The 27,822-nt window shown below is 36.7% G+C and overlaps 1 protein-coding gene across 2 annotated transcripts in view; it reads left to right on the forward strand.

Moving 5' to 3' along the window:
• Window positions 1-27,822, forward strand: part of LOC121423964 (histone-lysine N-methyltransferase, H3 lysine-79 specific-like) — a 54,559-nt gene that overhangs the window by 7,064 nt on the left and 19,673 nt on the right. For both annotated transcript variants that reach the window (XM_041619516.1, XM_041619519.1), the window contains exons 4-11: window positions 66-129; window positions 6,688-6,825; window positions 17,770-17,860; window positions 21,122-21,216; window positions 21,570-21,688; window positions 22,706-22,754; window positions 23,858-23,957; window positions 25,842-25,948. In XM_041619516.1, the coding sequence (XP_041475450.1) occupies window positions 66-129; window positions 6,688-6,825; window positions 17,770-17,860; window positions 21,122-21,216; window positions 21,570-21,688; window positions 22,706-22,754; window positions 23,858-23,957; window positions 25,842-25,948 (763 nt within the window). The remainder of the gene's footprint in view (window positions 1-65; window positions 130-6,687; window positions 6,826-17,769; window positions 17,861-21,121; window positions 21,217-21,569; window positions 21,689-22,705; window positions 22,755-23,857; window positions 23,958-25,841; window positions 25,949-27,822) is intronic.

A 27,822-nucleotide genomic window follows, 5' to 3' on the forward strand; every position in this document is an offset into this window, starting at 1 on the left:
GATAAACATGTATGTATATAAGCTGTAACTTAAAGGGTAAATCTTTTTTCTCTCTTTTTCTGCAGTTACGAGAGTATGTTAACACTCTGTGAGAAATACAATAGGGCAATTGATGCAATAAGGCAGTTGGTAAGTACATTCATACTTAACCCATTGCGCCTTTTTAATACATGTACCTAAAATACTGTTATTCAGTTTAGTATCTGTGGAAAAGATGTATTGTTAGGAAATGTTTAGATGTATTTAATAGGAAATGTTTAAAGATGTATTTTTAGGATTAAATGTTTAAATGGGTTAAACTCTGCTGCTAGGATTGTTACCAGAACAAAAAGATATGAATCTGTATCCTTATTAAGATCCTTGCATTGGTTGTCGGTCAGGCCACGTATTGAGTTCAAGATCTTAATACTACTCTCATTTCAGTGTTTTCGACAAATGGCTCAATCTTATCCGTCTGAGTTACTAGTAAAATATGAACCTGTTCGAAATCTTTAGATCACTTCATAAGGATAGTTTTATGGCAAACAGGGGTATGCGCACGCAATGCCGGAACTCTGGAAAACATGTAGTATCCCACACAATTTAAGGCAAGTTGATACAATTGGGCAACTTCAATCTAATGTTACTTAAATCTGCATTGGAAACATCTATTTCACTGAAAATAAAAGCATTACCAGCAGCTTTCCCTCAACTTTTCTCCTTTTCCGAATGTGCATCGTGACCTTTATAAGGTGTAATGTGCTATTCAAAAACTGTTATCATTATTATGGGTTGAGCTGTAGAGATGTCATTTGGCATCAAAGATAGTAAACAATGCTTGTTCAACATTACAAATATGTAATTTACCAATGAAAGTGAATGCATTTAATACTGATTTCATGAGAAACTTTAGTCATTATATCCAAGGTCAACTGTCTCAATGTCTCAATTATTGTTTGAAAAATGACCTGACATTCAGTTGGATTCAGCACTCATTTTGCTAATTTCTCAGGATTTACACAAAATCTTCCAGAATCCTTTGGCACACTTTTTTTTTAAATTTATGCTTGCAGATACTTTGTGGTCATTTTATTGGATTCTGTCCAAACTTATTTTCAAATCGTTACCACAACTGAAAAAGGAAAGAAGTATAAAAGCACCAAGCATGAGGGATTACAAATTATGATTGACGAACTGAAGAAATGTCTCAAAATCCCTCGTAATTATCTCCTGTGTCAGTGGGCTTTAGGTGATAAACTAGAATGTACTGTATTTGTCATATAATGCTAAAAGAGAAGTAATTCTTCTTTGCGCTTTATAAAACTTTAGTATTATACATATTGACTATTATTTTATTCACAACCATCATTGAAATATTTGGAGCATATCAGTATACAACCTATCTTACATGAAGAGCAATTTTTACATTCTTGTTAGAGACGTTATAAAAAATTGTGATATGCGCTACACAAGAACTGTGTATTATTATTATTATTATGATTATTATTAGAATAATTACTTTGAACACAGAGCTGTAGTTTCACTGACGTGACATCTTCATTCTTTATGTTTGCATCCTTATACATGTACCAAGTTCATTGATAATTCTGTTTTTCTTTTAAGGCATTTAATGGAATCATATTTGTATAAAAGCATGATTGCTCAGTAGAGCCGGTGTTATCTATTCCAGTGACCCGGGTTCAATTCCCAATTGGTGCCCTAGTGCCCTTTAGCAAGGCATGAAGCTGTTGGTAGTACTCTGGTTGCTTGCTGAATACAAGCATTCATACTTTCTTATACCTCAATGGCAAAAGAAGCTGCTGAAAACTGCTTATCTAAAAAAAGAGCCAATGGAGTAATTAGAGAGTCAAAAGGGGCCTAAGCTTTCGATCCTAGCAGAATCTTCTTCGGAGGCAAAATGACAAACATATACATGTAAAGTGGAACAACCATAATATAGACCACAGACATTCAACAGCAACACTGAAAACAGGGAGACAAAAGGGGCATTAGTGAGAAGAGATGACCAATCAGGTTAGTGAAGGGGATGAAAGAAAATGAGTATGCAGACACAAAGGGAAGTTAGTGTACTGTATTAAAGTAAGGCCAAAGAAAGACCTCAAGCCTAGAGGGATTAAGATATATGAGGCAGGCAACATCAAACAGGATCTGGAACAAAACAGTGATATAGTCTAGGTGATTGGTGAAAAAAATGTTCAGAAAATGGTACAAGCATGAAAATTGGCACAAAGGTAGAGAAAGTTATTCTAAACATTTTTAGCAGGGGGTGCCAACGTGAGTTCATGAAACATAGCAACGGTTGCTAGGTAACATATTTACCTTAGTAACTGAGCTTAATCGGGCTTGAGTAACATTTTCCCAGGCGATATGTCATACAAATTTTAATCTAAAGCATCTTCCTTTATATCACAATAATTTTGATTCATTTATTCATAACAACGGTTGCTAAGTGACCCTCTTCCGTAGCAACAAATTCTTTATCTTAGTTCAGATCATTATTATTTACTCAGAATAGCTCAGAAATTAAATCTGCCCCATAGATTCCTCATGTGATGAATGCTTCCATAGGTAGACACAAGGAGCACCATAGCAACTGTTGCTAAGTAACATTTTCCATGGTAACCAATTATTATAAGATATCTTTTTTATAATTACGATTTCTATAAATCGGATTTATTAAAGCACTAATACATTAATCACAACAACCCAAGAACAATTATACCATGTATACATGTACAAGCCCATGCGAAGTACCAGTTGGTAAGTAATATGTTTTCTGTAGCAACCAATGGTTAAAGGCCGTAAGGTAAGATTATTGATGTGTGTAAATCATAGAGGTACTTAAAAAGTAAAACCTTGCACAAATCAAACGAGCTCATGATATGGTTCATATTTCCAAAGACGATATCTATGGGTTCCATATAATACCTATTGCATGTTAAAAGAACCTCCCCAATATTTATCCATTTGGAAACCATATTTATTCTGGATTAACTTAGACATATGTAAAAAATCGACCCTAGGAAAGAATTCCACAATATCAACATTTAGCAAGAGGTCACTCTTGTAGAAGAACGGTTACAAGAGCATGGGTACTTACAACATAAATATCTCTGACCTTAGAGAGATTTAAGAATGTCCACCAATAGTTTAGAATTAGTTCAAACACCAAGAACTTGCTTGAAGTTAATTTTGAAATAAGTGGTTGGAAACCACTTTATCCCTTGCTAACAGTAGTCGGTCTCTTGAAAGCAAACACACTTTGCCTTGATTTACCCGCTCTCTTCCATAGCCTGCAATGAAGATCATATTAGTTCTCCATTCCGTTCCCAAATCAAATGCCACGTGCACGGGCAGGAGTTGATTTGACCAGGCATTCTGACTTGGATCAATCCAGCTGCGGGATCTATCATGACGTGATAGATCTGCAGAATCAATTGGGACCATTCAGTTACATTCCTGGCCTGTTGGCCTGGATCCTGCAGCTACATGATCTATCATGACTTCTGCAGAAGTTGATTTGGACCTGCAGCTCCACGATCTATCATGACAGATCTTGCTAGAGTTTATTGGGACCGTTTTTATATCGGGCATGCTTGCCTGGATTCTAGAGCTAAATGACTTAATCCTGCGGAAGTTGATTTGGACCTGACCGTTCTTTTCCAGGTGTTTTGACCTGGATCAATCCTGCAGGTCTGGGATTTTTTATCACGTGAAAGATTTCCCAACTGTTGATTTGGACCAGCAAGTTCTGTTTTCAGGCGTGCTGGCCTAGATCCTGCAGCTCTGGGATCTATCATGACTTGAAAGCTTGTGCAGAAGTTGATTTGGACCTGTCCCTTATTTTTCTAGGTGTTTTAACCTGGATCAATCCTGCAGCTCCAGGACTTAGCATCATTTGAAATATCTATTAGATTCCATTTAAACCACTCAGTTCCGTTTCCAGGCGTGTTGGTCTGGATCCTGCAGCTACATGATCCATTGTGACTTCTGCAGAGGTTCATTTGGACCTGTCAGTTCCTATTCCAAGTGTTTTGATCTGGATTAACAATGTCGCTCTGGGATCTATCATGACAATCATGAAAGATCTTGCTAGAGTTGATTTGGACTTGTCAGTTCCTATTCCAAGTGTTTTGATTTGGATTAATAATGTAGCTCTGGGATCTACATGAAAGATCTTTGCTAGAGTTGATTTGGACCTGTCAGTTCCGTTTCTATATAGGCATGCTGGTCTGGATTCTGGGGCTAAATGACTTGATCCTGCTGAAATTGATCTGGACCTGTCCGTTCTTTTTCCAGGTGTTTTGACCTGAAGCTAAAGGATTTTTCATCACGTGAAAGATTTCACAACTGTTGATTTGGACCAGCAAGTTCTGTTTTCAGGCGAGCTGGCCTAGATACTGCAGCTCCGGGATCTATCATGACTTGAAAGCTTGTGAAGAAGTTGATTTTGACCTGCCCCTTATTTTTCTAGGTGTTTTAACCTGGATCAATCCTGCAGCTCCAGGACTTAGCGTCATTTGAAATATCTGTAAGATTCGATTTAAACCACTCAGTTCCGTTTCCAGGCGTGTTGGTCTGGATTCTGCAGCTACATGATCCATTGTGACTTCTGCAGAGGTTCATTTGGACCTGTCAGTTCCTATTCCAAGTGTTTTGATCTGGATTAACAATGTCGCTCTGGGATCTATCATGACAATCATGAAAGATCTTGCTAGAGTTGATTTGGACTTGTCAGTTCCTATTCCAAGTGTTTTGATCTGGATTAATAATGTAGCTCTGGGATCTACATGAAAGATCTTTGCTAGAGTTGATTTGGACCTGTTAGTTCCGTTTCTATATAGGCATGCTGATCCATTTTCCAACCATACTTTTTGATGTCCTGGTACAACATGCAATATGTTGCATATCACGGCTTCATTTTCATGATTTGTAGGATGCGGCGTTAATGATTAGTGTCAATTACAGAGATAACCATTTCTATTAAATTTAATATTAAGATTTTGTTGTATAATCAACAAATGTACTGCTTCGTGACATATTCACAAGTGGTACATGTACAGTCGATGTTCGAAGCTGTTTCAGGTCTACTGTCCATGCTATACAGTGAACAGTAACTGACAAGTACATGTAAGTGTGTGGGCATTAATCGCCATTGCTTCCCAATGAAGCTGTGTGATTTGGGAGCGATTAGATCAATTATCAATCAAATTTTAGCTTCCCCTAAAATGTCAGTGTCTTTCCCAGTGTTCCATGTCCATCCACTACAATACCCTGTCAAATTTTCATAACAGGCAAAATGCTAATATTTATTAAATAGTAAGCACATTTAGGTTTATAAGATAGCTTTTACTCCCAGGTTTCATACTTTGACCAATTTTCTAACAATTTTCATTCAAATATTATGACCAGATGTGGTATTCAGGAATATTATCTATAGTTGCTATGGAAAATGTGTTGCCTAGCAACTGTTGCTGTACATGGTTGGAACGTTGCTTGATATGTGATAGTAAAATTGGCCCTTAGAAGTCAAAATATAGTTTTTTAAATGAAGATAACACCCCCAAAATGGCGGTTGCTAAGGTAAATATGTTACCTAGCAACTGTTGCTATACAAAGAGAGATCAGGTTGGCACCCCCTGCTAAAAATGTTCAGCACTGTTTACTCTACCTGTCAGCCAAATTTCATGCTTGTACCATAATCTGAACAATTCTTGCTATTTTTTGCACCGATCATCCAGACTGATAGAGGGTGTGAGGAAGAGATGAATAACAAGAGAATTAGTGAGAGGTGGGTCAAACAGGTAACAAAGAAAGGCACGCATAATAAGCTGGTAAACTGGTGCATAAAAGTGGGGGGGGGGAGGGAAAGAATGGAGAACAACTGATAATGTGCAAAAGACATGAGTATGTATGTAAGAGCATTAAACAAACTAAGAGAAGAAAGTAAGTGTAAAAATAAATCTGTAAGTATAAAATTATATAAACATATCCAAAAAGGAAATGGTGTAACTGATATTGTAATCCGCTGGGTGTGAGGGGAAAAACAGAAGACTATACAGTAGAAAAAAAACCCTGTATATTATAAGGAAGGGAAGCAATAGCCTAAAAGGGTAAAAGCAAATAAAGAAACTGATGCTGTATGAGGAAGGGGGTGTATTAAGAAAAAAACATAGTAAACATGAAAATAAGCAAAATAAATAAGTGGTAAATCTAAGAGATGAAGGGAGAGAAAAAATATATATGTATAATAATTTATTATAAGGTCTGAATAAGAGAGGAAAAATTGGAGCTGAGCTTATGAGATAGGGGAGGAAAGTAGAGGCAAAAACTATGATGTAACTAATCTAAAAGAGCTGAGGGGGGGGGGAATATGTGTGTACAGATGGAAAGTGGGTAAGAAGGATTGATCAGTCAATCGGTCACATTTGGTGTACGGCGGCCGTACGGTAAGTCGAAAATAGCTGTTTTAACATTTGTTTGTACCAGCTACTTATAGGTGGTTTGAATGAGAATCAATAAAAACTGCTGTTTTCAACTCGCAATACCAGCTACTTATAGGTGGTTTGAATGAGAATCAATAAAAACTGCTGTTTTCAACTTGCCTTATGGCGGCCGTAGCGCAAATGTGACCGAGGTTTTACTAATCCGTTAAAATTATCACTACCATTTACCATTTATTTGCAGTGGAAAGGATCGTCCTGTACCTCAACCATATCCAAGAGAGCAACACCCGGTCTTCTAAAACATATCATGCAGCAGGTATATGCCCATGCTATAGATGATCCTGATAAACTCAACTGCTACGAACCATTCTCACCAGAGGTATGATGTATTAATCAAATCCTGTTTAATGAACTGTTCGGATAGTGTCATGTGACCAATTATACTATGGATATGATGTGAGTGATGTTGAGAAAAAAGTTGACTCGAAGAGTATATTTGCTATTTATGCTGATACAACAATATGGAATAGTGTACGATGCCAGCTTTAACGTTGCAGATCATGCAATCTCCTGGACATACCAAACAGCTAGATGTCTCTATTGGACGACCCTTGTGACACGACAGTGTAGACACTATTATCAAACTTCACTGACCACAGTGGCTGAGCAACGAAGAAGAGCTAGTCAGCTTTCATAAATGTAGTTTAGCAACCACAAAAGTACATTAGATCTCAATTTTGTCCAGATTGAGCATTCAGGGATAACAAATCAAGATCAGACATTTTCTGTGTGATTTGCATTCCATTGTAATATTCATCTTGGTAAAGGCTACAGTATGGTAGATATGGAGCAGTAGTATATTGAGATAAACTATTCAATATTCCCCCAGTGTATTCCATGTAACACTAAACATGTACAGTATTGCTCGGAATAAAGTTGACACCCTCCCGAGGGGTCACGCACCTACCGCGAGACAGGCGTGAACCAAAAAATTACCGCCAGCCAATTTCACGTGTGAAATTCCCGCGGTAATTCCCGCAGGCCGCTGGCTGAAGAGAGGCCCAATTATCACGTCAAACACGAGATTTTAGTCAGATCTGATCACCATTTGTCCATGTACTTTTCGCCTCAACACTAGACACTTTTTGGTAAAAACAAGACGCAATCTCAAGCGATCCCGATGCGATCCCGTCAGTTTACTGACGGATGTTCTATTGTCACTTGGTCTATTTATCAGATGGGCTAACAACATTATGGCTAAACCCACTTTGTTCAATTCTCTTTTAATCTACCATCCAGTCATTTGCACTTCAAAATATCAACCCGATAGACAGTAGGTTGAAAAACTGCCTCGAGCGCGCGCATCAGAAAAATTCCCGCTAAAAATCCATGTGCCCAGTTCCTGACCGAGTGACCCAGTTATTGTAACATCTTTGGCTTAAAGGACGAGTAGATTCCCTTTCCACTGTTTATTTATGAAGCTAGCTAAAGGTTTATTTTTCAGTGTATATGTTATCAATGACGTCTTCCGTTTAAAAGGAGTAGATAATAATTTATGTCTTTTATTTTTATCTCCTGTTCTTCAATTCTGTAATTTTAATCAGGTACGTATTTCATTCAAAGAACGAATATTTTCATCATTTTTCTATTCATCATTCAAAGAAGAAGATTCGCTTCCCATCATAGGCGGCGGAAGCCAACAAAAATAGGAGGGGTCCACCTGAAATCTTGTGATGGACACAGTTAAAAAATTTGACAAGAAAAAAAAAGGTTATCAACTAAAATTTTAGAGGGGAACCATCCTCCCACCTCAAATTTAGGGGGATCTGTCCCCCCCCCCCCCCGCCGCCTATGCTCATCGTTTTCTGTTCATTGTTTTTTTTTATTTTTAATCAGTAATACATCGTTTATTTAAAGGACGAGTAGATTTGCTAACCATTATATTCTGTTTATCAATTCTGTGTTTTTTGTTTTTAATTTCATCACTTACGTTTTTATTCAAAGTAGATTCGCTTTCCATCATTTTTCTGTTCATGAATTCTGTATTTGTATTTTTCTGTCACGTCGTTCATTTAAAGGACGATTAGATTACCATTATTTTTCTGTTCATTGATTGACTTTTTTTTATGTAATCGTTACAAAGTCAATTCAAAGGACGAGTTTAATTCAGATTTGAGTTTTATTATGAAGTTATGAAATAGAAATTTAGAATTAAGTCAAAATAATCATACATTTAAATAAACAAAACAACCTATGAGATACGAGATCTACTCAGAATGGAACAGAGATTACTAGATTTGCTAACTATCATTTTCTGTTCATCAATATTTTTGTGTTTTTCCATTACTGACGACTTTTATTCAAAGAAGATTCGATTTCAATCATTTTCTGTTCATTTATTCTGTGTTTTTTTTTCATTCAATCACTTGCGTCTTTTATTCAAAGAACATTCGCTTTCAATCATTTTTCTGTTCAATTCTGTATAGTTTAATTGCATCGTTCACTGCAAGAACGAGTTGATTACCTTCATATCATTTTTTAGTTCCATCAATTCTTTTCATTGTTTCATCAGTTACGTCTTTTATTTAAAGAAAAAAAAAACGCTTTCCCTCATTTTTCTATTCAACGATTCTGTATTTTTATTTTATCTGTTACATCGTTCATTCCAAGAACAAGTAGATTCACTTTCCATCATTCCGACGTTCAGAGGACGAGTATATTTGCTTTCCATTTTCCTGTTCATCAGTTCTGTGTTTTAATTAGTTGTTTATTCGAAGAACTAGTAAATTTGATTTCCATCATTTTCTGTAAAATTCTGTACGTTTATCGGTTACGTCTTTTATTCAAAGATTATTCACTTCCCATCATATTTCATTTTATCGCTATCGATAACACATGATTTTATACCCCAAAAAGATTACTTTTCAATATCATCATTCGTATATTATTTATTCTCATTCAATTCTTATGTCTTTCACTTTGTTTTCTTCCTGTTCTTCTTTCTTTACCTTTATCACCTTCATTCGTTCATTCAACATATCATCCGTTGCTTCTCTTGTATCCTTATCTTCTTTATCCTTCATTCCTTCTCCTCGCCGTCGTCTTCTTCCTCCTACTTCTCCCTCTTTTCTCTTCGATCGGCCATCTTGAACCCCCCCCCCTTCCCGGAAAAAGAAAACCCGCAAGTGGCCCTGCTTTAAATGCCTAGCATCAGCAGTTTCTGAAAAATCTTATTCAGTCCCCCCCCCCCTTGCATCTTCCTTAAATATTTTATATGCCTGTTAGTGTTACTCTGTTCCCTTTCTCCCCGTTCATCATTCCAGCAACAGCCTGCCCCTGTAGGCTATATCGTCTTTTTACGCCCGCCCGTATGAAGGACACACTCGGTGTCCGTCTGTCCGTCCATTCGTTAACTTTTCCTTCTCAACATGATAACTCCAGTTCAACTTACCCGAGGCTTATATTATTGGTGTGTATATGATCCGGGAATTCTATTCCTTTTGAGGTCAATTAAGTCACTACCTTCCAGTTTTCTTGCTTTACCAATATACTCCATTTTCCGTGGCACAAAACATTGACAAAATATCATAAAAATGTTTATGGGAAATGTTAAAATCATATAAAAATGGTTTTCTCATTACTATAAAACATTTCACTTACGTTATAGCTGTAACGTAAAAAAAACATTTAAAACATAATTCCCTATAAATGTATTTCAGTAATATTAATAAAATGTTGCAATGGTATCTTTTTATGAATTGACTCGTTTTAATCCATGTGCATATCAATTATCTCTTGCTAATATGTTTATGTATATTCATTTTAATGTTGCCCTGTGTATTGTTCGTCTATATAGAACAGACAACCAGGAATTATTGCAATTGTTTCTCTTTTTATCGACAACAGGTGATTTTTATCCAAAATATATGATAGATTTTCAATATCATCCTCATGACCATCATCGTCACCCTCATCAACACTCCGGGCCCCAAAATGCCAACTATATTGGACAATTTGGGGGTGGGTATTCATGGACTGTCTTAATACATGTTCTTTTCAAACAGTTACACAAAAGATCAGATGTGTAACTTACAGCCTTCTCATTGTTTGCTGTTCTATAATCTTCACACCTCTATTCATTGTCCACAAAAAGCGCGAGACGGTGTAATTAATTGACCCCAGTTGAGTTCACATACAGCTAGGGTTGTTCAATTCAACCACGTTTCAAGAGTAATTAATATACATGTACGAGGACATCATTCCTGATCTTATCTATCTGTCTATATAAATAATGTACACGTTCGATAGGGAAGATTGATACTGAAGAAATAAAACAATGTAAGAGTCTTGTACCGTCATATTATAAACCCCTCAAAAAAGTTCCGCAGCTCAAGTTTGAGTGCTAATAAATTTCTTAGTGTGCCATCATCATATGTAAAAGTGGTATCATTGGAAAGTATGATTATTCCTCTTTACGATCATGTGTCATTTGTAATGCCAGAGTTATCATGAAATACACAGACATGATATTAATATGCAGCAATGTAAAAAATGAAATGTTGCAAAATTCGTTGCCATGTCATGTTTGAGTTCTGCAACTCATACTGCAAATTTTAGTGCTAATAAATTTCTTAATGTGCCATCATCATGTGTAAAAGTGATATCTTTAGAAAGCATGATTATTCTTCTTTACAATCATGTGTCATTTGTCATGCTAGTGTTATCATGAAATACACAGACATGATAATACGCAGCAATGTTAGACATGAAATGTTGCAAAATGCGTCGTTTGCAATAGCGAATTTCCAATTGTTTCGAGGATGGACCGAGTGCATTCACTGTCACCTGCATGGTGGAAATTCTATAGAAATGGAGACTCTTGTTGGAAATCAATGCATTTTGCAACATTTCACTTCTGACTTTTCTCGATGTTCAGGGTGACTGCATATTCCATGATTACATAATCACAGCAAATGGCATGTCATTGTAAAGAAGAATAATTCAGCTTTCCAAAGATACCAGTTTCATCTTTTATACTTCATTAACCAAAAAGATATCACCCCCAAAACGAGTTGCAAAACTTTTTTTGAGGGGTTTATATGTGTGTCTGATGGAAACGATTGAAGTTAAACAGAAGAAAAGGCGAGATCAGAAAGGAAAGAATGATCTGAATAAATAAAATACTTAAATTTAAAGGTACAAGCCTATAGGCTTGAAAGAGATTGAACAAGAACGGTAGACGAATACAAAGACAATAACAATTGATAGTGAAGACAAAAATAAAGAATAGAACATACATGTTTCGAGGTGTCGCACCTCGTCCTCAGCCTGAAAATTATTAACAGTCATTGGTATTTATACAGTTAGGATGTCAAGTATAAATTTCAAGAATGTACATGTAGTTACACACAGTCACTGTCTACCATGTCTGGAGACACTTGCAATCGTCACCCCAATGCTAGTTAGAATGCAATACCCATTGTTTCAAAATTCTCGATACTGCTCAAACAGATTTTCAACTAAAAATAAAAGAAGGACTTTTCATCAAATGGAAACAACCTCAACTAAACCAACAGGTGTGCAATTTCCAAATAATGTTATCCATTTAATTTAACCCACCCCTATCTGATGAATCCATAGAATTTGTATTTTTTTACTGCATTCCATTTAACAATTGAATTCACACCTTGTAATCCTGTGTAACTACATACTTGACATCCTAACTGTATAAATAGCAATGACTATGTTCCGTTTATTAAAATGTTATGTTCTATTCTTTATTTTTGTCTTCAATTTGGTATTGTGCCGTTCTTTTGGAAGTATCATAATTAATAGTGAATAAAATAGGGGATAGACATAGACAAGATATTCAACAAAAATTAAGGGCGATAGAAGAGGACAGGACCTATTGATATAGAGGAATAAAATAACGGGATTGACTTAATTGGCTTAATACATGTTCTATTCAAACAGTTACACAAAAGATCATTGTGTAACTTACAGCCTTCTCATTGTTAGCTGTTCTATAATCTTCACACCTCTATTCATTGTCCACAAAATGCGCGAGACGGTATAATTAATTGACCCCAGTTAAGTTCACATACAGCTAGGGTTGTTCAATTTAACCACGTTTCAAGAGGAATTAATATACATGTACGAGGACATCATTCCTGATCTGATTGATGCTGAAGAAACAAAACAATGTAAGAGTCTTGTACCGTCATATTATATATGTGTGACTGATGGAAACGATTGAAGTTAAAGAGAAGAAAAGGCGAGATCAGAGAGGAAAGAATGATCTGAATAAATAAAATACTTAAGGGTATAGGCCTATATGCTTGAAAGAGATAGAACAAGAACGGTAGACGAATACAAGACAATAACAATTGATAGTGAAGACACAAATAAAGAATAGGACATACATGTTTCGAGGTGTCGCACCTCATCCTCAGCCTGAAAATTATTAACAGAGTCATTGCTATTTATACTGTTAGGATGTCAATTATAAATTTCAAGAATGTAGTTACACAGGATTATAAGGTGTGAATTCAATTGTTCAATGGAATGCAGTAAAAAAAAAGTCTATGGATTCATCAGATAGGGGTGGGTTAAATTAAATGGATAACATTATTTGGAAATTGCACACCTGTTGGTTTAGTTGAGGTTGTTTCCATTTGATGAAAAGCCCTTCTTTTCTTTTTAGTTGAAAATCTGTTTGAGCAGTATCGAGAATTTTGAAACAATGGGTATTTCATTCTAACTAGCATTGGGGTGACGATTGCAAGTGTCTCCAGACATGGTAGACAGTGACTGTGTGTAACTACATGTACATTCTTGAAATTTATACTTGACATCCTAACTGTATAAATACCTATGACTCTGTTAATAATTTTCAGGCTGAGGATGAGGTGCGACACCTCGGAACATGTTCGTTTATTAAAATGTTATGTTCTATTCTTTATTTTTGTCTTCAATTTGGTATCGTGCCGTTCTTTTGGAAGTATCATAATTGATAGTGAATAAAATAGGGGATAGACAAGATATTCAACAAAAATTAAGAGCGATAGAAGAGGACAGGAACTATTGATATTGAGGAATAAAATAAAGGGATCGTCTTAATAGAGATTAAGAGAAATTAAGATATAGATAGCAGGCGTATGTGTACGTGTGGTTACAAGAGAGGTTGATACTGACTGATGAAATCAAATGATGGATAAATTAGAAGAACTGATGATTGAAGAAATAGAAATAACCCACCCCTCACCTAGTCTGCTGGGCAAACCCTTCACTCGAAATAAGGGTCTAAATGTGCAGCCTACTCATGCCTTGTGTACTGAAGGCTCTCTCGCTCAGGATTGGAACAGCAAGTTTTGTATGTGCTAGTCTTTGCGTGGAGGCACACTTGTTCCAATGAGGGTCTGTGCCTGCAAACTACCCCTCACCCATGATGATGCCAGGTCGTCCTCGACTATACCCGATGTTCAAACTATAACTATGTTGTGCATTAGATTAATAAGGTAAGTTTATCTTTCCACATTTCTAGCTAATTGATTTATTTTATTTTTTTCATTCTTACACATTCATGAAAAACGTACTGCGAAATTTAATGTCACTTCATTGGATATATTTCTTTATTTAATTTATGTATACTGCCACTTCCTGACTCGTTTCCATTGTTTTATTGCTTGGTTTTCCCTCATTCGCTCCGTCAATCATTTTAATCACAGCATCACTATTGAAGTTTAGGGGTGGATCCAACTTTTTCAACGGGGGGGGGTATGCTTATTCAGTAAAATCTTACAAGTTGAAAAAAAAATGTGTTTCACTCCCAAATGAAGGTAATATATGCCACGAAAAGTCTGAACATTCTTAACAGAACGGAAACACGCAATGACAAGCTCGGTCGCTTTTCTCACTTCAATTTTTTTTTATTTTATGCATCTCCCCCCCCCCCCCGAAAAAAAATTCTGCATATAACCAAGGGTCAGGTCACTTACGTATGTCCGTTATTTTACCACAATAAATGTTTTAATGGTTCTCGATGGAGAGGGGGAGGGTGCTACCCCCCCCCCCCCCCCCCCCCCCCCGCCCCTCCACACCCCCTCTTCACTTTTTTTTATCTCGAAGTTTGTTTCGATTTCAAAATGGGATTTTCAATTTCAGAAACATTTTCCTTAGTAATTGTTCCCATCCTTTATATTAAAAGCTCTCGCTATGCCTCTTAGAACTTTTTTTGTCGTATTTCTCAGTGATATTAGGCATAATCTATTCAGTCTACTCCTAAATCATACCATAATTAAGAGAAAAACCCATCTCGTGCGAGTACTCGTTAGCGCTTTTGCAGATACCGTACCATACCAGCGAGCTCGAAAGAAAATCAGATTGCTCGAACTAAGTTACAACAAAATCACCAAATAGAAAGTATTTCGTGCTTTTGTGCTATCCCAGTGATTGTTACTGAACCTAAACTCATTTTCTTCAGTTAAATGATACAGGTATTGTATTTTTTAATGATGGACGTCCATTTTAGAGACAAAATCGGAATATTATGCACTGTCACTGTCTTCTCGGCCTCTGCTCACAATGTACGGTAACCGGTACCGTATACTAGTAGTACAGTAGCTAGCTAAACTCGTACTAGTGGTTTGACGTAGTGACACTGACAGTGATTGTAGCTAGCTACATGTAGTTACTTAGTACTAGCCTTGTACACTTCTTCAAAAGACTACCAAATTAGGCCTAACGTTGATCGTATACCCATATATGCTTACTCTCGGGCTTACTCTGTCGTTGTCGCAATGCAGATATCGCCGAGTGAGGGATAAGCACAAACAAGCCTTCACAAAGCACAAGCAAATGTTTATTCCGGCACTAAAACTTAACTGAAGACATTCATACTTACAGTTAATTGTCATGATGTTAATCAGGACAATTTAATTCATTGTCTGACTTCAGTGGTTCATCTTTGTGCCTTCAGGATAATATGATCCACCGTTGGGTCTTAGTTAAGACCAAATATTTACTTATTGACAAATATACACCTTTATTTGTTTATTAGAACATTCAGGTACAAAAGATCAGCATAAAATTGTTTTTCATCAATGACCAAAGGAAAACATAAAAACTATAAATCATCATATAATACATGAAAATATAGTCAAAATCTAAGTCAAAAAAAGACAAAGATAACAATACTTGGTAACAGACGGTAGATAAATATTGTGATTATACGAATCAAACTAATATCTATATATCAAATTAAATACATGTATCTAAGGAACGATAAGGCAAGGGAAAAGTGAGTCGAGCAAACATTAGTCTAAAAATGTAGACCCACATCAGCAGTGTGTGTACCTCAGCTGATTCAACGAGTCTGCATAGCAGACTATGTCTACGGAGGCTGCAGAAGCTTCGCTCGACCTTTCAGGCTGGTTTGCTGTGCAAACCAGCACCTCACGAGCCATTATGCCATGGTAACATTTGTTCCACGGCGGCCGTACGGCGAGTCGAAAACAGCCGTTTTAACATTTTTTTGTCCAACTACATATTGGTGGTTTGAATCAAAATGGATAAAACGGCTGTTTTCGACTCGCCGTACGGCCGCCGTGGAACAAATGTGACCATGGTATAAGCAAGCATTGGCGTACCTACGGCGGGGGGGGGGGGTCAGATGGGAGAGAGTGCCCCCCCCCCCTGACGAGCGACACACAGATGGCCTGCTACTTTGGTCTTGAATTTTATTTTTTTTTGCTTGTAAATTTTTTTTCTGATACGAAATCCTTTATTTGTGGTTGAAGACTTTTTGGCTGGCCAAAATTTTTCCTGATACGAAATCCTTCATTTGTTCTTGTAGACTTTTTTTGGTTGCTTGTCAATTTTTTTGGGCGGACGAATTTGCCCTCCCCCTTGCTGGAAAATCTGAGGTACGCCACTGCGAGCAAGAGAGATGACAGCAGACAATGACAGAGGTGACGTGAATCAGTGAGAGGAGAGAATATAAAAACAATTCTGAAAACTATCATTCAAACAATGAAAGATTAATTAAACTTTAAGAAGATATATGCATATTATGACGATCCGGTGACAATAAATTGACACTTAAAAATATTTTATCTTTGTTCATCCATTAACACCAGCTTGAACGTCGGATAATATTGAATATAGAGCTTTGCAATATTACACCAAAAAAGTCAAAAGGATTAAAGAATGGAGGAAAAAAAGATAGGGATCGAGGGAGAAGTGACCTGAGATATTGATTCAGTAAAAATTTAATGAGTGAGACATGGGTCAAATGGAAATATATCAACATAAAAAACGATAAAAATAGAATATGAGGAAACAAGGGAAAAACAACACTGATTATAATTAAGCATGAGTAATCAATTCGTGGTGCAATCATTTAATATGCCTTGTACGTGCTGTGTTTTTGTGACTTGATCGAGTGGTGGGAGAAACAAAGTAGTTTATCATTCCTTATATCATAATAACGGCAGGAGGATTGTTGGGCAATAATGCACTGAAAATATTAAAATCAAATAATTATAGTTGCGAACAAGTGAGAGAATGACGATAAAGGAATGTAAGAAATTAAAGGAAATAGACGATAGGTCTGTTTTTTCCAGCCTCGGTGTCTCTTGCTCAATCTAACCACCCCGCCCCCACGCCCTCTCTATCCATTATCTAATGCTCTCTCTCCCTCTCTCTTGATCATTCCCCGTCTCTCGTATCTGTCGCTCTCTCCTCTTGCTCGACTCTGTCCCTCCGTTATTGGGTGCTCCCTTTTTCTTGTAACTATTTACAACTTATCCCAGAAAGTACATGATCTCATCTCGACCCGACTTTCGTTCAAAGAAGTTCAGAAAGATGACAATTTGAGGGCGATGACACGAGCGTGCATTAAAATTGTGCACTGGCGCAAAGCTAAACATCAAGCCATGACATTTTTGTTTGGGTTTCGAGGAGATCGAGACGGCATCTTACGGCAATAAGTTGCTGTATTGTAATTTCGAGAGAGACACCGCGGCAAGTCAGGAGGGCTAATTTGAACCATGTGAGTTGTCTAAATTGTGACATTTTATTATCAACATAAGATCGTCCCTCCTTCTGCGGTATTACCGCGGTAATACACGAGATTTTTATTAAAAAAATCTCGTGGTAATTACCGCCGTAATATCTCTTGGCAGGAGACTCCCGCCGATGGGAATTTGCTGGTGGTAATCGCGCGGTACCCGATCTCCCGTCGACTTACGCGGTACAGCGCGGTAATGTGTCAACTTTATTCCGAGCAATACTGTACTGTATATCTTGTATTACTATTTTGTAGGTGTATGGAGAGACATCCTATGATCTTGTGGCTCAGATGTTGGAACACGTGAAGATCAATGATGATGATGTATTCATAGATCTTGGAAGTGGTAAGGATTTATCTTCCTTTCCCATTCTTTGAAAAAAAATTAATTCCGACATGATATTTAATCTGTAATGAAAAGGGACTTTGAAACGAATAGAGCAACTGCCACCCAGCCTGTGGAGGAAAGAAGGAAAAAAATACCCTCTTCACATCCCTCACCTTGTAGCATCTCCTATTGGTCCTCACTCTCTTATGAAAACCCACCTCCACAAATGACCTGTCTGCCTACTCATCTGTTCAATCAACAGGAGATTCCATAACAGTAATAAATAGAATATCATCCCTCTCTTTTACCAGGCTTGTATCCAGGGGAGCGTTTCATGAAAGGACTTGTCGGACGTTTTATCCGACAAGTCCTGTTTTATCCGACAGTTACTATAGTAACAGTGCTTCTCAACCAATCAGAATCCAGAAAAGTTGTCAGATCTGACGACTTGTCAGACAAAAATATTGATGAAACACCCCCCAGGAAGACAAAAAAAAAATAATAACCTCAGAATTTGAAAATGCATTTTTTTATTTGGTGATTGTTTCCATTGAAATCTGATATTCCTGCAGATAATTTGTCTGCAGGCACAGAAACTGATTGAAACTTTGACCAACTTGTGGATCTTTACACAAGACTTGCATATAAAACACTTGCTGTTTTAATTGGCCTTCTGTACACAAGGCATTGTAGGCTTCGCATTCAGACCATTTAACCCGAGTGAAGGGTCTGCACAACAGTATGTAGTTTTTATGTTACAGTGAGTGAAATACATTTTTGATAGATTGGTAAAATGTCCTCGAACACTTTTGATCTACATTATGAGAAAAGATAATATGTTGATTTACTTTGAATATGATACCTCTTCGATAGAATAAATGAAATGTCCTTCAGGAAATAAATTTGCATTATAAAACAATTAAAAATGAGAGGAACAAGAACACTTAAAAGCCTCTGCCTCATTGCATGCAATAAAAAATTACAGATTGCTTACCATTCTGCTTTATATAGTGAAACTATCAAGAAAATGAAGAATGTTTCCTTCTTTCTTGACTCTGAAAGATATTTTCAGTTGATGTCACACTTGATCTACTACATAAAATTCTGTATGTGGGACTACAATATTTTATACTGTAGTTACAAGTGTGACATCTGAAAACAATCTTTGCAAGTCAAGAAAAATGGAATATTAGTGAAAGTTACCCACTGAATCAAATAATATAAAGGAAATATTAAGAAAAGTAGATGAGCATTTCATGGATGTCATGATGAGAAATGTGAAAGCTCATCAACTTTTGGCGAAGATTCCCCATCCCCCCCATACGGTCAAATGGTTGTCAGAATAGGAAAATGTTTTATATGCTTTTAACTGTTGTTTAGACTCAGCCAATGCAGGCCAATCGGGTTACTCCCCTGTACTTAAGAATAAGGGCAACGTTGATTCCTTGCCATCTTTTTAGAAGAAGTGGATCAGGAAGAAAATGATTGTTTTGATAGGTTCAAACTCCATTTCCTCTCGAGGGAATTTCCACTTGGGAACATTCCAAAAGATATGTTTCATTATATGTACAGAACAAGACAATATTTTGTTTTGTGTTTAATGGTAAGCAGATATAGCTCCATGCATCGCTTCAGAATTGTCTCTCTTGTTTTATGTTTAAGTACGATAAGACAACAAAACGCTATTGTCTATTTCCTGTAGTGGAGAAAAGGCAAGGCAAGTGCAGACCTGTCCTTGGCTTGCTAAGAATAACATAGTTAAGAATAGTTTATACCAGGTAGTTGTTTTTCCTTAAGTTTATTTGAATGCTTCAAGGTGAAAACAGAAAAAAAACTGTCAATTTATGCATCATTCAAAATTATTCAAGATATATCAAAGAAACAGCTTGAAAATGTTATGACGATACTGTACATACATAGCTGTTTACACACTACTTTAGTTGTTATCTCATCCTGTTTTTTTGGTATTATTACTGGCATTCATACTAAAGGTGTGTGGAGGAGCCGTGGTGTAGTGGTTCTGACTCTCGCCTTGTAAACAGAGGGTCGTGTGTTCGAATCCCACCGCGGTCTGGCGTCCTTTGGCAAGGCGTTAATCCACACTTTGCCACTCTCGACCCAGGTGCTAAATGGGTACCCGGTAGGATGTGAAAGTCATTGTAGCTTGTCCAGTATTGTGTGCGCCTAACAGGCGACTGACTGGAATACTCCCCAGGGAGTGGAGGATGTGCACACATTGTGTGCGGGAATGACAGATTGAATCCGATGACCGGGGTAATAATATATCTGTAAAGCGCTTAGAAACGTCGTTCTGATGGATTAAGCGCTATATAAAAGCGGATTATTATTATTATTAAGATGTAGAAAGAAGTGTAGTGTACATAATATTTCCATGTACCTTGGCTTTGTTAAAGCCTGTGTATAGCTTTGGTAAAGGGTCAATAATGTGATTGATAATCGAATATCATCTAATATGACAGTCTTACTGAAGCGTAGAGACCGTTAGATATTTTTCCAACTGGACTTTTCTGAGAAAATTTCAAATATTCAAATCTTGGATATATAGCGCCCTCTCTCGGCGATGCTTGTTTAAATTTAAAAAAATGGGCATTCAAGCACTTATCTTATAAATTTAGTGAATAGATATCCAAAAGTTACAAAGAACATATCTTGAAAGTTTCAGCCCATTCCATGATTTGGAATAGGATTTAATTGAAAGACAAAAACACACAGATATTTTAATTTGATAGGATGACCCGATCAAGTTAAATTTCCATGTAAAATTGCAAAATTTATCCTGTAAAACACATTTTCATTTCATATCCTCCACATCATAACTGTTATAGGGCATATCCATTCATATTAGCTAGCAATGAATTGGAATAGTGATAGGTGCATTTTGGTGGATTTACCAAAACTATACACAAGCTTTAACACAAAATCACAAAATGATTGTTATGAATGGCATTGCCAAGTTGTCATAATTTGTTGAAAATCCATGTACGGAATAAGGATCCAATAAGATCGTTTATTCATTGTATTTTTTTTTGCCAACCTTTGTTTAAAATGACCTGGGTGGACGTTTTATAAAGCTGTTTTTAAAGTTAAGAGCGACTTTAAGAACGACTGGTGATCCTTTCTTACTTACTAAACTATCGCCATTGAATATACCATTTACCATACAAAAGAATTACCAGTCGTTCTGAAGTCACTCTCAACTTACAAACAGCTTCCCTCTGTACATGGAGTTGTTACTCATTTGTAATAATTTCTTGCCAGGTGTTGGAAACGTAGTACTACAAGTGGCTGCTGCAACCCCATGTAAACTTGCCTATGGAATCGAGAAGGCAGATGTTCCAGCTCAATATTCAGCGGTGAGTATCATTGATTTTCTGTATCAGTAAATATGATTTCAGTTGTAGAAAATAAGTTTGACATGAGATGAGGAAATATTGAAACTAGTATCAGGAAGAATGCATATCTGTACAACTCTATCCATATCCATATGCATTGCTTTGCTTTGCTTTATCATAACAGTGTTATGATTATTATAACAAATTAAACACAAGTCAGTTTAGCAGTTCCACGTCTTACAAAATGTTGCAATAGATTCAAATCTACGGTAACTGGCATTGTGTAGTTAAGGGATGAGATTTTTAATCATGCACATGGCACTATGTATGAATGAGTTCCTTATGTATTGGTTTTAAATGTTATTTTCATCTAGGAGATGCAAACGGAGTACAAGCGTTGGATGAAGTGGTATGGGAAAGAACACAGCAAGTTTCTATTAGAGCATGGGGATTTCCTCTCAGATATCATGAAGGAGAAGATAGCCAGTTCGAAGTGAGTCCTAATCCCTTCTTGCTCTAAGATTATAGTCCTTCATGTAAATAAAGCACTAGTTGAAGATTATGCATAATGAGTAGGTGAACCAAATATGATACTTCCTTCAGATTCTGTTAGGAGTGTGCAGGAGGGTAATTGATGATAGTGATGATGATGATGGCGGTTGTGGCGGTGGTGGTAGGAATAATGGGGATGATGATGATGATAATGGTGGTGGTGGTGGTGGTGGTGATGGTGGTGGTGACGACGATGATGATTAGGATGATGGTAGTGATGATGATGATGATGATAATGGTGGTGGTGATAATGTTAATGATGATGATGGTAATGGTGATGTTAATGGTGGTGGTGGTGGTGATGATAATGATGGTGATTAAGATGAAGGAGATGATGATAATGGGGATAATGATGATGATGATGGGGATAATGATGATGATGATGATGCTGATTGGGATGATCATAACGATGATGATGGGGATGATTATGTGATGCTATCATGCTAAGATCCATTACCTAATATCAAATGTATTTTAAAACATTTTCTGCCTTGAAGCTTCTTGTGTACCATGGGTTTAGCTATAATGTTTTCTAGCTGCAATTGTTGTTTTTCATAAAGTGGTCATTTGTTAACAAGTTGACCAAACGAGATTCCTATGTACCAGGGGAGAGTCACCATATTTAGCTCTTCAATGTCTTTGCAATGTATGCTTCCTTTACTGGTGTTACTGTTCTGACCTTTGGGTCGGATAATCGTATCAGGGTTCTTTCGAATTACAGATCTGGGGAGCATTTCATGAAAGGACTTGTCGGACGTTTTATCCGCCAAGTCCTCTTTTATCCGACAGTTGCTATGGTAACAATGCTTCTCAACCAATCAGAATACAGGAAAGTTGTCAGATCTGACAACTTGTCGGACGAAAATATTGATGAAACACCACCCCGGATGACGATAAAGATACATGAATGTGCATATGTTAACAACACATGCAATGTCTTTGTTTTATTTTTACACAGTGTCATCTTCGTGAACAACTTTGCTTTTGGCCCTCGTGTTGATCACCAGGTGAGCGAAATCTTGGGAGAAACATAACAGCTTTAATATGGGGCATTGCAAGAATATGCAATCAGTTGCAGGTCAACATAAGGCAACATAAATCAATCACATGTCTGGCAGTTCATTGGAAATTCGTACTTGATTGCTGATCTGCTCCGTGCTCCAAGAAGCAATAATACATTGCTTTTAGTTACAATTGATATATCTGGGCCGCATCATACAAACAGTTGCGATTGATCCAATCAAACACCCCCCCCCCGCCATAGAACTTCCAAAATACCCCGCCCCAGACACGGTTAAGATCAATCAGAAGGGCATCCATGGCATTGGCCTTCCATTGTTGTTTATTCATATAAATCCTGCAGAACCATGAGAAAGCATTGCAGAGATATTAAGGGAGGGTTTTATTTCACCCTTTAGAATTTCGAAATAATCCAATCTCGCTTCAAAAAGCATTCATGATCTATAAGCAATATTGATTACAGCTTTGATATTTTAAGGTAATTCAGGAAATATATATTCCTTGTTAATTAAAGGCATTGTTTAACTTTGTGAGCAGCCGATTTAAAAAATTATCAAACCAAGATGAAACATGTGTACAAGTGCATGTATTAGAACTAATAAACCCTGAAAACAACCATTATTGAGAATGAAAAGCTAAAACTGCAAGGCAAACCCCGATTTTGTAAATAGGCGTCTTATAGACGCCTAAATAGTACACATAACTGTATTGGATGAAATTAAGATGGTGTTTCCGGTCACTTTATATTTCAATTTTTGAAGCACTAAATAATGATTTTCGACCGCAATTTTTTCAGGGCTTCATTTTTGTAACATATCACAGACACAGGTGACAAGTGTGACCTTCTAGCTCAGATTTTTTAAAAGTCAAACCAATGTTAAACAATCACTTTAAGAATGCATGATATACTTTCGTAACAAGATTTAATGCATGTTTGATCACTCTACATGTACAATAAATTAGAAAATAATGTTTTAATGTGTGTATGTACAACATGCCTTATTATATGATGCCATAGACCATATCAATGTATTCAGTTTATGCAGCCGTAATCATAATGAATGTACATGTATGCATTTTACTGTTGTAGTTAAAAGAGAGGTTTGCCAATATGAAGGAAGGTGCAAAGATTGTGTCCTCTAAAGCTTTCTGCCCTCTCAACTTTCGTATAACGGACAGGAATCTCAGTGGTAAGTACTTCAATACCATTTCCACTTATTATAACGGCTGAAAAGAATACCAGTGGATTAGTCTCCGGACTTTGAAACGGTCATGGGTTCAAATCCCAGCCATGGTGTAATTTTTCTTCCAGTGTGAGTGCTGCTTCAAGGCAAAGAAAAGATAATTGCACTTGTTGTGTGCATGTATGTGTGGAACTTATCACATATTGAATTGGGAACATTCCTTTTTGAGGCACAATGAAATTGCCATTTTGTCCAGTGTACTCATTTCTGTGAATTTTTTTCTGCAATATTGAACAGGAAATTTCTTAAGAATGTTCGTATTCTCCAAATTCTCCACATTAATTACAGATTAATCTGGAACAGGTGGGATTGTGTCTGTGGTGGGCAAAGCATTAAATGGTACAAGATAGGCTCTTTACAAGTACTGAATATTACTAATTACCAAGTAAACACTGGCCTGCATAAAAAACCAGGACTGTATTCTGAACCAGTTTTAAATTAAACTCTGGTTTAGAGTAATGTAGTTTAAGTATGAATGGCCACTTGTGCCATAAATTTTATGTTTAGTATATGTTTCATTATCAACTCATTTGGAACTCGTATCATTCATTACTGGCTGGGATAGATAATTGAAGAAATTTTCTTCATCATGCAAGTAAACACATGGAATGTACAATATAAACATAGTTTTTAATCTTATGACTTCCCATACTTCTAGCACAGAGTTAGACCATGGTCTGTTACGTTAAACCTGACTTCAGAATATGGGCCACAGTGCATACAAAGATGTAATAAAAGACTGTGCTCAAATATTGAGACCACTATACGTACGGTATGTCAAGGTATTTTGCTGTACCGGTATAGTATTTGATGTAGAAGACTTAACACATGAGCGCTCCTTCACATTGCCAGCGGTAAAAGCCTGGTGCCTCATGATAGAAAGATGAACAGGCTTGTACATATTTGACCATCACTCTGACCAAGAAATTCCCATTTCAAAATTGGCATCAGTCATTCCATCCAAAATGTACCATTGCCCACTCATGCATTTGGCTGTATGCCAATTTTTATTTTTTTCTCTTTTTTTTGGGGGGGGGCAAGAAACACAAGTTCTTGAAAAAACTGTGAACATACGTGATTTGCACTGTTAATATGCACTAAATTCAACAATTCTCTGCATGTGCACAGAGTCAACTTCGGAATATAAGGTTCACAAGTGTTTAAAGGGGAAGTTCACCCTGAAGAAAACTTTGTTGTAAAAATAGCAGAAAAATTAGTAAAAAATATTGGTGAAGGTTTGAGGAAAATCCGTTAAAAAGTAAGAAAGTTATTAGAGTTCAAAGTTTTGGATCTGTGACGTCATAAACGAGCAGCTGCCCCATGTGTTATGTAATATAAAGTGCATGAATTTAAAATTTTTTATGGTTCCTGATTGCTTAATTTTGTTTTCTTTTCATGATCGGGTGTGAAATGATTTGTCTATTGATATACAAAAGGTACAGTGAAAAACATTTTCTATTTTCTGAGAAAATGACATTTCTTTGATTTTTTACCATTCGCTATGTATAAATGCTGCTCGTATATGACGTCACAACTCAAATAATTGAAATTCTAATAACTTTGTAATTATTTGATGAATTTTTCTCAAACCTTCGCCAATATTTTTATTAATTTTTCTGCTATTTTTACAATAAACTTTTTGTCAGGGTGAACTTCCCCTTTAAGTTCAACTTTTCGACATTGTGAAGATGATATCTCAGTAGTACAATCTAAGAATACAATGGGATAATGTGCCCTTTCCGTCAGGATATGTTTTTATGGACATGTACTATATTGAATTTTCAAGAGCATCTAATAATCAATTCCCTGCATTATCCTTCATATTTCCAGATATCGGTAGTATCATGGATGTTGTTGAGCTATCCCCCCTCCGTGGCTCTGTCTCGTGGACAGGGAAGCCAGTGTCTTACTTTCTACATACAATAGACCGAACTCTGGTAAGTCTATCACTCATCTGCATGCTGCACATATCCAACGTGCCTTCAGCTGTGTTCCTATGGTCCTTCTGTTGTTTCCTATCCGGAAAGTCCCTTGATTAGATTTCCACAGATAAGTTCTCTTCAGATAATCCAGTTCATCAGAAAAACTCGCGTTATCGGAAATGAATGAATGTTCACAGAACTATACTCTGCGATATCGTACATTATACCTTATCAGGAATGAATCAGGTTTGCAAAGGACTTTAGAAAATTGTTTTTAAATATCTTCAATAAATGATGCGAAGCAAATTCTTTTGGGCGCCTTTTTTGTCTATTAATAGTTTGTTGTTTCACGTTAGCACAGTTTTATGCCATGTTGGGAGACATAGAGAAAAATTGGTTGTGCAGCCATTCTTGGCTTCCATTCTATCTATGTTTAACCAGGGGGTTGTTTCACAAAGATTTAAGCACGATTTAGAGTCGCACTTAAATACCAAGTTGCGTATGGTATGAAAGGCTTAAGCGCATTGGTCAGACTGTGTCATGAGGACGCGCACTACTGCATATCCATCAATGAGTTTGCGCGTTGCATATCATGTACGCATTGGCATTTAAGTGCGACATAAGTAATACTTAAATTTTTGTGAAACGCCCCCCTGATTCAACAAATGAGGTGAGAACACTTCATTGGTCAAATTCAGAAAAGAACATTTGCATACTGGCATACTGTCAGTGACCCCCCCCCCCCCCCCGCATAAAAAACATGGGGAAAAATAGCAAAATAGGAAACAAAATTATAATTGAAAAGAGAGATAAATTTTATAAAACTTAATGAAATAGAAATCAACCCAGAAGAATGAAAATGACCACTGGAACACAGCTCGTTTTCAACTCAAAAGAAGCGTACTACAAGGAGTAGTTAATAAAGTGTCATTCATGCATCGGTTTGATGAGCCGACTCCTGACAGAGGCACCAATGTTTTAAGACAGTAGAATCATGCGAATTGTGAAAGGAATCTCAGGTTATGGAGAGCATTTCATCAGGCAATTCGTAAGTGACTGTAACTGGCAGCTGTCATAAGATAGCCAATGGCGATGGACCACGAACTTCATGCTGTTTCCAGTGTTGCATTACTGTGATAAAAACAGTCCCTCCGAAAACTAATAATATCCCATCAACCAGACACCCCTTTAACACATCTTTGGTGTCATCCAAAAGTCTTGCTGGCCATCCGTTCTCTGCATATATGGCACAAAGGATTGTTTTCACGTTATACATGTTTGAATAGTAGAAGAGTAGCGAGACAACAGTCACAATGCATTTGTACACAAATCCATGAGGCAGCACTAAAGCATTTCATGACAGAAGAGTTTTTTTTCTTTCCTTCACCTCGCCATTTTTTCATGAAAAAGATATGAACTTCGGTAAGATAGTCGAGTTGAATGCATTGAACAAGTAAACATTATGCTTGATATTTGAGATGATGTTGCTTTTGTAATGCCTAAATTCACCATTGGAATTGTAAGGTAACTCTTTTGACAACATGTGATACGACAGAATGGCATTGGCTTGAAGGGAACAGTCATGATAGGGGTTAGTGGTGCTATTTGAAGGACTTTAATGACGTGAGTTTAACATTTTGCTGAGTATTGGAGGTTAAAAATATTGAATCTCTGGACACTTGAAATAGATGTGCTCATTGTCTTCAACTGAAGTGAATGACTTTCAGCTTTAGCTCAGCTCAAGCCCATGTAGAATATACCAACTCTGCTGACGTCGCATGGCCTTTTATTTTTTTCCTTGATTTACTTTGTCATTGATATTCTTTGTCTTAAAATGTAATTTTTTAAAATTCTTACAGAATTCATGTAGCATACCAATTGCAGAATTA

The sequence above is a fragment of the Lytechinus variegatus genome, chromosome 11 (genome assembly GCF_018143015.1).
Source record: "Lytechinus variegatus isolate NC3 chromosome 11, Lvar_3.0, whole genome shotgun sequence".
Classification (NCBI taxonomy): Eukaryota; Metazoa; Echinodermata; class Echinoidea; order Temnopleuroida; family Toxopneustidae; genus Lytechinus; species Lytechinus variegatus.